The sequence below is a fragment of the Populus alba genome, chromosome 2 (genome assembly GCF_005239225.2).
Source record: "Populus alba chromosome 2, ASM523922v2, whole genome shotgun sequence".
Lineage (NCBI taxonomy): Eukaryota > Viridiplantae > Streptophyta > Magnoliopsida > Malpighiales > Salicaceae > Populus > Populus alba.
In genome coordinates this window covers 2107812-2122203 of record NC_133285.1, presented here as the reverse complement: position 1 = coordinate 2122203, position 14392 = coordinate 2107812, and the positions used below count along the sequence as shown (strand labels likewise).

Genomic DNA, 14392 nt, shown 5'->3' with positions numbered 1-14392 from the left:
AAAACTTGAGTTAAATAAAAAATTAAGTTAAAAAATTTAAAATTAACTCGTAAGATTGAATCTAATAATAATATAAAAAATTCCTTATTGACTGAATATTTATTTTAGATTTAAATTTTATTTTATGAAATCCGCAGCTTAGTGTGTGTACAGTATACTAGTTTATTTTTATTAAATTTAAACAATTTCTCAACTTGTACGTCATCCGTATGATAACAACCAGCGCCCCGTTATCAAGTGTACCAACCAACCAAAGGATAGAAGAGTTGTTAGATTGAATGAAGGAGATGAGAAAGTGGTTGTCAGCGGACACGCCAAGTGAACGGTCAGTCAAAGAAGCCACGTGCCAATCATTTGACCTACGCAATTTTTCCTTAGAACGACCTGTAGTCTATCTCGTGATCAGTTGATCTTGCGGCGAGGACAGGTCGTCTATGCGCCATGTCTTGTCTTCTAAACACGACACCAGCCCTTTTAGTCGCCTTCGCCAAATCCTGACAGAAATGAGATGGAGAAAAAGAAAGGAGCGATCAGTCAATAAATAGATGAATGCCATAGATATTTTCAGAACCCTTTAAAAATGAATCCACTATTATATACAAATAATAGTTATCAAACCTAACTTAAGAATCTACCATTTAAATTTATTTTAATATTAATCCAATTAAACCCAAATAACCTAGTTAATTAACCGGATAAAAACTAAAGAATTTTATTTAAGAAAAAAAATTGCAACAAAATTATTTTGATAAAAAAATATCACAAACCACTCCCAGAATTCATAGGGATTTCTTTTCTTTTGACAGTGATCTTAATTACAGAGATGAGATTGGTCTAGTTCGTCTCCAGAAAGGATTTTAATATCAAGGATTTTAAAAATTATTTTTTAAAAAAATGTTTTTAAAATACAAAAAATAATAAATTGTTTAAACTGTTTTTGGATGGTTGAAAAAAATAGATGTAGACAAAATCAAAATTATTCTTCTGAGAGGACATGGTATTTGCTGGTTTAATTTAATGTGTCTCGAGCTTTTATGCCTATACAATTATTAAACTTAGGACAGGAATTGACTGAACAATTCTCCTCCTTAGTTTCTTGCAATGGACCCTTAAAAAATCTTGCCTTGGATGATAAGTGTTGAGGTCAAAAAACTTCTGTTGGAAGACAACGAACAACGTTTGGACCGATGGTTGTGGGACAGCATGATGCCTTGCAACAGGGCAAAGCAACAATGTGGTGTCATTTTTACTCGTGCTCAACATACGATATACAAAATGCAGTCTCATCCATTCATCATATTGGATTTTGTTCTCTTTTATATGCCTCTAGTTGACCATCAAAGTATTAAAAAAATGGAGAAAAGAAAAGATTAAACAATAAAAAAAAAAAGAAGAAGGAAGTTTTCCCGACCAATTTGTAATCAAACTGAAGCTTCCAAGGTCTTTTGCATGAAATTTGATAAAATTGAGGTCTGTTATCGAATAAAAGAATAAAGAGCATATCTTTGATTTACCTTTAAATTATTACGATATTCCCAGTCCTGCATCCAAGTTGTTGATTGTATTCCTTTTAACACCAAGTTATTTTGATTTCTAAATAAAAATTTCTTTATAATACGAAAAGCATTAATCTTTTTATAAAATAAGTAAGATTTGAGCTTAAATTCGCTTGGGTTGAGGCATGAATTTAGATTTGAATTTGGGTTTATATTAAAATAATATTTTAGATCATAGACTGAAATATGAATTTAAACTTGATTTATAAAGAATTATTTTTTTCCAACTTATTATTTATCCGGTCCAACCTGTGAATATTAACAATCTTTTTTATAAGCTTTTATTACAAATTTAAACAGTTATATTAACACTATGTTTTTAATAATATGAGATTAATTTTGATTATTATCTGAATTAATTCTTTGATTTTTTAACTTATAAAATCCACTATAAAAAGGAGTGAAGAAAGAATTTTCAATGTTTTTTAATATTTTTATGCACTTTTCCTCACTTTACATATTATTTTTTTTTTATTATTTATACTTCACTTTTTTTTTTATATCTACAGTTTAGACTCATCTTATTAAAAAAGATTTGAGTTAAATAATTTTTAGTTTACAATCTAAACTAATATGGTGTTGTTAGAATCTTATGAGATATATCACAAACATTCCTAATTATACAAATAAAAATTAATAAAACTTTAAAGTCAAATGATTCTTTCTTGACAACAATAAAAAAAAAATTATTACTTTTAAAGTGTTTTAATAGGTAAGTTCCTTTTTTATTTTAATTTAAATATAGTTATTTTTACTATTAATACACATACTTAGACTTTAATTTTGTATCAATTGCAAGTGTGAATTGATGCTAGCATGCTAGTATTTTTTTTATTATATTTATATTAAAAGCATGTTTAACATAAATTTTATTATTGCGTATTTATAGATTTAAAATTATATGCCCTCTAGGATTTCATTAAATAATTTTTTTATGTTTTGAATACTTTGTGATAGTAAATTTAACATCATTACTTACTAATCCAATACATTTATAACATTGAAAAACAAACTTCACTTTGCTATGGTTTTGAGAGATGGTTCTCCCATTCATTTGATTTAGTTTTTTCATATCCAGGCAATATTTTCTTCTGTTCAATTTTGGCTGATTATGCTAAGAATAAGTGTTATAGATTGATTCCACAAGAGAGCCAGAATATTGCAGATTGTTTTCTACCATTTTTTTCACCTTAGTGTAAGAGTTTGGGCGGCATTTTGAATAGTTCCAACATTTTAGCGCATGTCTACTCTGCCATTTTTCCAAATTGAGTATCAAAGCATTTGCAAAGCCAGCAAAGGGCCTCCAAGCACAAATCCGAAAAGGGTTAAAAAATTACCATTAAATTGTTCCATCAAGACAAGTGATTAAGGATGTGAGACCAATAGCGGACTTGGCTCTCATGAAGACAAGAAGTCCCCAGCTTAATGCCACTTGTTATCTGAACTCCACAGTAAGATACCCTACGGCCTACTCAATAAATTAACTTTAAAGCTAGTCGCAGAGAGAATAGATTCTACGTCGTCCTGCGATTGGAATCTTGATCCATCTTTCAAAAGGCAGAGAATTGAACTTCTCTATCAATCTTTTATGCAACAACCACTAGAGAAATTCCCACAAGAGCTCCAACATCAGACGACTATGGTAATGGTTCTTCTCGTAATTTCAAGTATGTTTTTGATTCACATTACACACCCTGCTTACTTCTCTTTATAGTAACGTAAGATTTTGGGTGATGATTTTAGCAGGAAGAAAGCATGCCAACGAGTTTGGTAGGCAATGGCTGTGTTGATATTCGAGGCAGAACTGCAGACAAGCGAACTACTGGAGGATGGAAAGCTGCTCCTTTTATTATAGGTTCTTAGTTAAACCAGCTTCTTGCAACTGTGTCAATGGTTTCAGGAACAATAGAGTCTGATGTGTTTAGTTTCATGTTTATGATTTTTGTTTAACCTTCAACTTGGCTTCTTGGCCAGCAGAGGCTGATTTCTTTTTTCTTCTTTTTGTAGTGAATGAAGTTGCTGAGAGGCTAGCATTCTTTGCTATAGCTGTGAACATGGTGGCTTACTTGGTCTTTGAAATGCATCAGTCACTTCCAAATGCTGCAGCTCATGTGACTGACTGGATTGGAGCTGCCTATGTCCTCACTCTCTTTGGAGCGTTTTGTGCTGATGCTTACCTCGGCCGATTCAGGACCATCATTGTTTTCTCTTGCATCTATACAGTAGTAATAAATCAGGATTTCCCCTTTTATTATTTTACTTTCCACATGGCCTGTGACTAAGGTAGTCTTTGTTGCTGTTTTTTTAAATATTTTTTATTTGAAAATATATAAAAATATTATTTTTTTATTATTTTTAAAATTTATTTTTGATATTAACACATAAAAAAATTAAAAAAAAAACTAATTTCAAGCCAAAATAATTAAAATTTTATAAAATATGATTTTTACCGCAAATACAAACAAGTTTTAAGAATCTGTTTTTTTTTTTTAAGTATTTTTTTTTAAAAAAATATGAAGTTTTTTTTTTTTCAAATTAATTTTTTAAGTGTTTTTAGATTATTTTGATATGCTAATATTAAAAATAAATTTTAAAAAATAAATAAATATTATTATTTTAATATATTTCTAAATAAAAAAAAATAATTATTAAAATACCATAATTTTAGCCAGTGCTCAGCCTAATGTTCAATTGGGCTTCTAATGTTACACAATTAAGGCTCTGTATTCTGTACCTGCAAATCATCTGAATTGGATTCGAGATGATCTTTTCTTTTTCATTTTCGGTTTTGCATTTATGGGCTTTAAAAAATCCAGAGCAGTGCTTGAGAAATGAGATTGGTCTAAATTTGCAGTTTGACCGAATTGTGTTTTTGGTCTGGACCGCAGGGAATGGTATTATTGATACTCTCAGCTTCTATAGACAGCTTACGTCCACCAAAATGCATTGTAAGGCTATGCCCACAAGCAACCGACGGGCAGACAGGGTTCCTCTACGGTGCACTGGCCCTTATTGCCCTGGGAACCGGCGGTATCAAGCCATGTGTCTCATCTTTTGGGGCTGATCAATTCGACGAGGCTGACGTGGAAGAAGTGCCAAAGAAATATGCTTTCTTCAACTGGTTCTTCTTTGCTATAAACATGGGTGCTATCTTGGGTATAACAGTCTTGGTATACATAAGAGAAAATAAGGGATGGGCCTTAGGTTTTGGGCTACCCACGGGGGCCATGGTTATTTCTACCATCATTTTAGCAGCTGGCATTCCTTTTTATCGTTTCCAAAGGCCCATGGGGAGCCCTTTCACCAGGTTTGTTCAGGTCATGGTGGCTTCTGTAAGGAATCATTTCAATGGAGTCCAGGTTCCACATCAAACCGAGCTTTACGAGGTTAATACCAAGGAATCTGATATCAAGGGCTCCCAAAAGCTGTTTCACACCTTACAGTACAGGTAAAATTTTAACAAAACGTTGTCTTGTTGTCCCCTCCCTGAAATGCAATTGGTCGTGTCTATGTACACAGTCTAAAGTCCACTGGTGCTAATTTTTACAATAATCTTGCTTTAGTTTTTGAATTAGAGCTAAAACGCCAACCTTCAACATCAACGAAGTCCAATTCAGTCCCTTGAGATTATCTGAGAAGATAAGAGTTGATCAGATTTTCATTTGAAGTTCTCATACTTAAACTTGATATCTCACATGTTTAATAAAACGTGATAATGTCATCTTTAATTATCTTTCATGGATCTATAATTGCTAATTGATCATGATGTTCATTCGTCCGGAACTTTTTTTTCCTGCTAAAATTCAAGGGACTTGTATATTATGGTGCAGTTTCTTGGACAAGGCAGCGGTTGTGACAGATTCTGAGGCTGACACAGGGAACCGTTGGAGACTTTGCACGGTAACACAAGTAGAAGAATTCAAGTCTTTTATCAGAATCCTCCCAGTATGGGCATCCACAATTGCACTCTCCATCTCCTTTGCTCAGCTCTCGACCTTCTTCATCAGCCAGGCCAACATCATGGACCGAAAACTCAGCTCCGACTTCAAAATTCCAGCAGCTTCTGTCCCCGTTTTCAGTGCCCTCAATGCCCTCATCCTCGTCCCCATCTACGAAAAAGTAATGGTCCCTATCCTACGTAAACGCACCGGCCACACCCGCGGCATCACATCATTGCAACGCATAGGAGTTGGTTTATTTATTTCTATATTTGCACTGATAGCTGCAGCATTGGTAGAAAAAAAGAGACGCGACAGTCCTAACCCTTCAGGCATGAGTGTGTTTTGGTTGTTTCCACAGTTCGTTTTAATAGGCAGTGCAGAAGTTTTCACCTACGTAGGACAGCTAGAATTTTTCTACGACGAAGCAACTGATGGGACAAGAAGTATTAGTGGTGCAGTGTTTCTTAGTGAGATCGGGATTGGAAGTTGGTTGAGCACTGCAATAGTTAAGATCATCGAAAGTGCCACTGGTGGAGAAGACAAAGGGTGGTTAAGGAACAATCTTAATAAAAGCAGGCTTGATTATTTGTACTGGGTGTTAACTGTGATTAATGCGGTTAATTTCGTAGTTTATTTGTGGATTACTGTTGTTTATAAGAGTAGAGGTGGTGCAGTCGGGACGGTGAGAGACGAGGGTGTCGTTGACATGGGTGATGATGGTGCATTTATGGAAAAAGAGGAGCGTAGAGGTGAATTCCGAGGTGAGGCCTTATAAGTAATTGCATTTGCTTGATTTGGTTTCTTTCAATATTTCTACTGTTAACTTGTTTCGCTTGAATGTAAGATTTTATAATTTTAGTTTTATTCGCGTCTATTCAGTCTTTTTTTTTTTTTTTTTTTCTCAACCACATAGAAAACATTACTTTGGTAGTTAAAGAGCTTCTATTTTTTACATTAATTTCTATATTTAATTATATTTTAAATTTTAATTATATAAAAGTTGAAATAACATAATAGCATCAATGAATATATTTTTTAAAATATAATCACTAAGGATACTGCAATGTCGAACATGTACAAGGGTTCAACTTTTGGGATTGAGATTTTTCTTTAATGATCTCTGGCAGGAAGAGTGATTAGACACGAAATGTTTTTTTTTTTTTTTTTTTTTGAAGAAGGGAAAAGTTGTTAAAGATAGGATGGATGCGATTCACGTCATGATTAAAAGGGAAATGAAGAATCCTGTTGTAAATTAAAAGAATTGCTTTTGGAAAAGTAATATTGCTCCATGATAATTCTTTGTGGACGGTAATTATTAATCATCATCTTTAATGATGTGATCTTGGGATCCGTCAACCCTCCCTTAATCTAACCTAGAATTTTGTCAGTTTGCTTCTTTCTTTTAGCCTCCGATTGTAGAAAAGTTCATGTAGTAAAATTGGAGTACTGAGGCACAGGCACTTCCAGCTGGAGGTTGACTAGAAATAGTCTCCGAACTCAGGAGTTGCTTTTGCCTGATGGAGGAGCTCCCGACCAAGGAGAGATCAGGAGCTTATATCATATTCTATGCCTTCCCCATATGATAAAATATTACCCCAAACCTTCTTCGACAGATCGCTAGTACGTACAGTCTAAATTAACTTGCGTTAATTCATCGAAAATAATGATTCATTTTACTATTGGGGCTGTGAGTCCTATATAGATCAACTATATTTTTATTGTTTGCTCATTAAAATTCTAATATCATATTAAAAACTTATATCAATTCAATATTTTAAACTATTAAATGACAGATTATTTTTTTTAATTTCTTTTACTTTAAACCAGGTGCAGGTGATTTATGAATATGCTACAAGATCTTTCTAATCTTGGCCTAAATACAAGTGTAATTACTGAAATTCGAAATCAATATATCCAAGAGAAATGCTCAAGTCCCAAACAAAGCTTAACCATGCCACAACTCCAAAAAAGATTGATCGAAATCAACAGTGATCTGAAGTACTGGAAAACGAAGTGAAGACTTGGCATGCAAATCTCGCACTCATTTCTTGTAGGTCAATTCTCGCACCCCCTCGTGGAACACATTAAAAATATATTCTTCTCTGTCCTGTGTGGACACCAGAGGCTAAACGGCCTCGTATCTTAATAATGCGGTCGATGTTTTACATGCATATATCACTGTACATCATCATGATGAAATAAAATGATCAGTACTTTCCGACCAAAATTATTTTCAACAAGGGCAATGTCAAGACGGCAATATGAAGACGAGCGTGCTTGTAAAATGAAAATGGGTATCAAAATTAGTAAAGTGGGGGTCGAATCCATGATGATCTTGGAGCATTAGCTTTTTGCAATCTGCATATCTTTATAATTTCGTAAAACAAACCATAATTTAACATATATATATATATATATATATAAAGAAAGCACAGGGGATTTCAGGCCTTTAGGGGCACATTAGTGATGATAATCATAATGTCCATCCCCTCAAAATCTCCCCTTTCTCAACCTCGATCCTACTAACATGAAATGACTGAAACATACGGAAAAAAATTAAAAGAACTTCTTCATACACACACAAGCCATCTTAATTAATAGAGCAGTACTGCCTTTTTTTCTCTTCTTTTTCATGGGATCTTGGCTCCCGGCCACCTGTGTGGTTAAGAGTTAAGAGGCTTTGCCAGTCAAACATTTTCCGTTGACGAGGGGAGAAGTGGCTGAGTGAGGGAGGTCTTGATGTGGGTTTGAACCCTGCTGATTCCATGCTCAGGAGTGGACTGAATGGCAGCCTTTTCCAAAGCCAAGAACTTCTTTTCCTCACTTTTGCCCCATAGGACCAGGTACAGCCCTATAATGATCAACACTGCCCCAATGATCCTGTACACACAATCATAGCATACAAACAAGCATATCCCATCAGGAAAAAAAAATAAAAAATCTACACACACTCCTGTGTGATCAATACTGTTCCTTCTCCTGTGCCCTAAGCAGTTGTCTGACCTAGCTCTACCACAGACCCTTGTGACCTTGTCCCTTGAGAAGGGATAAACAGAAGAAATACCACTAAATGGAAAGGATATTTTGGTCATTTAAGTTTGTCAAAGATCAGCTAAAAATCCCAAAAACTAATCCTTGTGGCTGGGGATAGACGTGGAGCCAATAGAATTGATGATTAAAAAATAATAAATAAATGAACAAGGGACCTACCCTCCTAAATAGAATTCTTCCCCTAAAGCAATGGAGGCCATAATAGCGACAACAAGAGTTTGAACAGGTTGATAAACAGCCACAAAGACAGGGCCACCTCTGTCAATGCACCATATCTGTACAGCGAAGGCAATCCCTGATGCCACCACTCCCTGCAATTTTCCAACAAAAAAAGAAGTTTCTTGCTCACTTCATTTTCAAAACACCCACCACTCTACATTATTGCGCGCATAGCCACTTTTGGATCATATCATATAACAACTAGAGAGAAGCTTACAATGTATATGGAGAAAACTAAAAAAAATATAGTGTATCAATAAAGATAAAGGTGCATATGACTGATCAGCAACTGGGGCTCGCACTTGTACACAGACCACAACAAAGCTACCCTTTTATCTCTGATCTAAGACTTGACAGGATTTTAAAGCACACCCTGGACTGGAGTGGTAGTTTTTTTTATTTTTTCTTAATATTTTTTAAAAATATATATTACTTGAAAATATATTAAATTAATGCTTTATTTAGTGTCATTTTGTAGTTTTAACATGTTAATCTATTTTCACGCAATCATACAGGCACTAAAATTCAACAAGCTATTTTTCCATAATTAAAAAAAAAAAAAGAAGCAGCAAAAACAATAACCATGGAAACTTTAAATCAATAAAAATAAATAAATATTTATGTTAGAAAGGATTTCATATTAAAAAATAATAAAAACTGTATTTAGTTATTAAAAAAAAAGGTGACTAGTGAATAAATATTAAGACCCTTGATTTGATTTATCTGACTTGCTCTCGGTTGTCATGATTAATGTTCCCAAACAGGAAAAAGCAGGAATACCTAAGTAAGTTCAAGTTAATTAAACTGACTAATCTCATGCTGTGTCTACCATAATGTTCGGTTTAGGAAATTAATTAGCTTATCAGAGCAGGAGACTGAATTATCTCAAAGAGGGATACGGGTGAGATAGATACTAACTGCATAGAGGATAGTGAAGAGTTCTCCACCAGAGTGGAAAATCCAAGCCTGTGGGTCTCTCTCCATGAAGGCAGCAATAATCAAGAACTGAATAAGCCCAAAGAAACAAGTGTAAGAGGTGACCGAGAGCCTAGCAGGGTACTTCTTCAGAACTGGTGCCTGCAACACAAGCCAACCAGACCAGGACAGGCAATGGCCGATGAGGTAGATGCAACCAAGGGTCCAGTTCTTGCCCCTGGCATCTCCAAGTGAAACAAACATAGGTGCGGGTCTGTTTAGATGCGGGGCTGGGCTGTATATGACCGGACCATTATATAGAGTGATCACTGAGGCCCCTGCTACACAGCAGATGGTTCCTAGTACTTTTGCTATTCCATCTCTTCTGTTTATTCTAACTTTCTCTATCCTGCAAAATAAAAGAAAATAACACATTTGTGTGTGTACTAAATTAAAAGTTTGATTCGATGTGAGACTAAGAGAGAGAGGAGAGGTAAGGAAAGGGGGCTTGCCGCAGTAGAGCTGCCATGAGAAAGGTGATGGCAGGGACAGAGTTTTGGATTGCTGATGCGAAAGTTGGAGATGTGTTTTCCAGGCCCAGCAAGTAGAATCCTTGGTTTGCTGTTATTCTGCTCATCACACAGGAAACAAAAGACCAAAATGAGTTATATATAGTTCTTTTTTGGAATCTTGATTTTCTTCCTTTTTTTCAATTTTGAGTTATATATTGAGTCATACCCGACAAGGGCAAGGAGGAAGAACTGGAGGACAAAGTTGAGGGTAAGTGCTGGCCTCTCCTTCCTGAGTAAGGAAAAAAGAAGAAAATTATATTCCTAAAACGCATACATAACGGATGACTGATGTGAGAAAATAGTTAGATTAATGGATATCAGTGCTGTACTTTTCTAGAAAATATGCAAAGGGAAGGAGCAGAAGCAAAGCGATGGTGTTCCTATAAACTGGGAAAACAAGCTTGCTAACTCCCATATTTAGGGCAGCCCTGGAGACCACATGGAAACCAGCATAACCAAACTGCAAGGCCAACATGGCCAGGTGCAGTTGGAATCTTTCAGGAACAGAACACCGCATTCTGCTCGAAGAGGCTGAACCACCAACATCAGCCATTGTAAACCAAGACTTGAAAAAAACTAGCAATAAAGGGATGGGTTGAAGAAAGACGTGAAGGGAAGCTGTGGAGAGAAAAGGATGAACTGGGGTGGTATAAATAGGTTGGAAGTGAGTGAAAGAAAAGGTAACGTGGAAGGTAATGGCCCACAAGGGCCCATGGAAAGGGCCCACATGGGCCCTTAAAAGACGTTATGTCAACTGTTAATAGCCTTCAAATGTTCTTGATGGTCTCCCTCTAGTCTTTTCTATTCCAATTCCACCCTCCTTAGCTGACGCGACAACCTCTGTTCCACTAGCTTACTAATCAAGAGATGGAGAATGTAGAGAGAGGGGAGCGAGATTATTATTATTATCTAGCAGGCGAGCTATGTTTTGGCACCATGCCATTAATGATGATAATTGTTAAGGGAGGGAAGAGCCGCCATTGATAGATAGCGCGCACGAGCGGAGGGGCGTGGTGGTTACCCCACGCGTCCTCACCCCCCATGAAACCCCCACCATACCACCTCCACATTTACACACGTTACTAGAGCTTTTTTTATCTTGTAATTGATGTTTATAGAGTACCATATTGTATCGAACAGTCTATTTTTCTATTTGATAAGGCAGACCCTTTATTTTTATTTAGGAAAATTACCTTGACCCTTTGTTGACCTTTCACTATTCTCTTAGAAATTACATTTATATTCTATAGTTTATAATTTGATAAACATGCAGGCCAAAAATAATCAACAAGAAAGATTGAATTATTTATAGATTGAGAATGTTTTTTGTAATTTTCAAAACAATTAAGGTAAAGTGTAAAATAGAGTAACTCTAGGATGCTTAAAATATATTTTTTATTTTTTTATTATATATCCACTCCCATGGAAGTCATTTGCATGCTGAAGTACCTTGATCAACACTTTAGGTTTATTTTTTTGTATATATATTGGATATTTATGAACCATTTTGAAACCACAGATGATGATAAATAATAATAAGAAGAAATATAAGAAAAAGTTTCAAAATAACTGATTCATTAATGGATCTAATGGTGGGTTCCACAAATGTGATACTTTAACCCATGGTTACGAGTTTTTTTAAAAAAATATTATTTATTTTATTATTTAACATCCCCTAAATAGTCACATCAAACACATTAATCCCTTATCATCAGTTATGATCCGGCCGGAAACCAAGAATCCGAACGATGCCACAAGTGATTCTGAAAAAACAAGATGGCTACCCAGTAGAATAGATCGATTGTGCAAAAGATTAATCCACGAAGAAATTAAAGAGGAAAACTTAAGCAATTAAAATCTCCAATTTGACTTGTTAAACATTCTCGTCAGCTACTAGACCGAGATTCTTGATAGGCGAAGCCTCCTTCGAATTTAGATGCAGGTCCACCATTGTTAGAAAGAAAGGGGGGAAATGTTTATCACTTTGGGCAAAGCACCATAGTATAGAAAAAAGTAGCTGCCAACAGGAGGAATCCCCCTTTTTTGCTCGCGATCCTTTTTATTTAATTAGTAGCTTGAACAAGATACAATTAGGAGAATTAAAGTATGGATTATGATTAGTTTTATAAGAAGCTGATCCTGCTCTGAAGGGACCTAATGAAGTATTTCCACTAAGGTTCCCACTCTCAAAGGTTGATCTGATGTGGGCTGTGTTCTGCGATCAACTAGCCTTGCTTTAAGAGACATGCTGCCCCCCCCTCCATTGATCGAGACCACCATCATTCTAAAATTCAAAAGAAGAGGCCCTGCCCTGGAAGATTATATTAAGCCTTTTTCATCTTTAGAAAGTGTTTCTAGCTGACACAGAATGCTTTTATTAATTATAAGGTCATATGTACGTATGCATAGCATATAATAATGAAAGTCGGGTCTTGCAAGAGAAGAGCTTGGTCTGACCCCGGCCGGCATGAACCCGTCGGACACCACCCTGACCGTTCCAGCTGTGATCTTGATTGCATTCTCCCAGCTTCATTAATTCTCTTTTGGGTCACATAAGTAGATGCCTGGCAGCTAGAGTAGATATTGCTTAAACGAGATAATCTTCAAAGCCAGTGTGTTTGCCTGTCTAGGTTCGAGTCGACTCAATCGGTTGACTCAAACTTAAACTAATTAAACATATTACATTTTCTCTTCCTTTCATTAAAAGTAAAGGGCAAAGAATTTGACATAATAATGATACTTCTATAGTGATGTTTATTTTAATAGAAAAAGGTTAAGAAACATGGGATTTCATTTTTCTCTTTAATTATCAGCCTTTATTTCGTTTTTGGAGCAGAAAGCAAGAGATCCCAAATATTCAGAATGGTAGGGGCACAAGGCAGGGGAGAAATTAGAAAAGAGTGTAGTGGACTTTCATTTATCCATGATTCCTCCTAGACATAGAAAAAAGTTGAAAGATCCTGCCTAAAAAAATCATAAGGGAGAATATCCGTACTTGAAGGCCATTGATTAAAGAACTTATTGATCATGGAAATTCTCTTCTTGAATAAAAACCATGCTTTAATATACCAATACTAATTTTATTTTTCCAATCAAACTAAATAAATATAGACTATTCAATGAAGAGAGTAAAAATCCATCAGATTTTTACGTTATACTATAATTTGGGATTTGAATAAAAAAAAAACACATTGATTACTTTATGGTTAGTATTTATTTTTTCTTATGATAGCTTTTATAGTTATAGTTTGAGAAAATAGAATTAAAAAAATTATAATTTTTTTCAACTAAAGTTTCAAGAGAGAGTATTCTTTTATAAAATCATTATGTATATTAATTAACTAATTACTCTTAAATATGTAATTGGGACAAAATCAAGAATTATGCCCCACATAAATAAGCATAGCCTTCATGGTTAAAAAAGAAATACTACGCAAGAGATACCTAAGATTCCATCTTCTTCTTCAACTTCTTCTTTTCTATGGTGACACTACCAACATTACATGTGCTTATTGAGAGGTAGGGTGTGGTCCAAAATCGTATCACCGGCTAAGCTTGAAATCCCTGTCCAAGAAACCATGCGGTGCTTGCTTGAACTTTCGTTAAACTTCATCATCAGAAGTTGATTAAAGATCTGTGATCAGTTTTGGCTAGCCATTGATGACCTCTACAGTTTAGCTTCCGACAAGATGTTGTATAGAAAAAGACTCGGATCTATATTAGCTTACCACGGGAAATTATTGGTGTTTGTGGGAGTCAAGCTGGGCCTGTCCTTGTTGACCTTCTGCTCTGTTAGCGTAATCAACTCACCTTAAATAGTACGGACCTGTTTAATTATGAGTTCAAGCACGCACGGTTCTCCTTGCTGCATGTTATTATCCGTTATGATGCACATTAACTTTTTTTTTTTTTTAGGAATATTATGTCCATGTTAGCTCTAGTATAAGCTAAGTTTTTCAATTAGCCTTTTTAAATTTCAGTGTAATATCAAATAAAAAAATGAAAAATTGTAAAAAAATGAGAGTTTATGTATAGTTCGATATTTTTTTTTATGGAGTAATAGCACCAATAAATAATTATCCAGCGTTTTAGATAACAATATAAATCATATCTTGACGTCTAATCTAATAGTTTAAGT

The 14392-nt window shown here is 35.0% G+C and overlaps 2 protein-coding genes across 3 annotated transcripts; one reads left to right on the top strand and one right to left on the bottom strand.

Annotated features, from left to right (window-relative positions):
* Positions 1–3069: 3069 nt before the first annotated feature.
* On the top strand, positions 3070–7724 carry LOC118052763 (protein NRT1/ PTR FAMILY 8.1). Of its 2 annotated transcripts, none has more exons than XM_035063804.2 (6): positions 3070–3198; positions 3303–3411; positions 3564–3781; positions 4445–5004; positions 5387–6258; positions 7325–7723. In XM_035063804.2, the coding sequence occupies exons 1-6, from the start codon at positions 3145–3147 to the stop codon at positions 7339–7341; spliced, it is 1830 nt and encodes a 609-aa protein (XP_034919695.2). In that variant the 5' UTR covers positions 3070–3144; the 3' UTR covers positions 7342–7723. The 2 variants fall into 2 exon arrangements, with proteins under 2 accessions (XP_034919695.2, XP_034919694.2); XM_035063803.2 differs by having other exon boundaries at positions 3130–3198; positions 3300–3411; positions 7325–7724.
* Positions 7725–7845: 121 nt separating this feature from the next.
* Positions 7846–10890, bottom strand: LOC118052762 (protein WALLS ARE THIN 1). Its single transcript, XM_035063802.2, has 6 exons — positions 10584–10890; positions 10421–10483; positions 10195–10311; positions 9686–10091; positions 8708–8859; positions 7846–8377 (listed from the first exon to the last, which is right to left on the bottom strand). The coding sequence occupies exons 1-6, from the start codon at positions 10805–10807 to the stop codon at positions 8185–8187; spliced, it is 1155 nt and encodes a 384-aa protein (XP_034919693.1). The 5' UTR covers positions 10808–10890; the 3' UTR covers positions 7846–8184.
* Positions 10891–14392: the final 3502 nt, after the last annotated feature.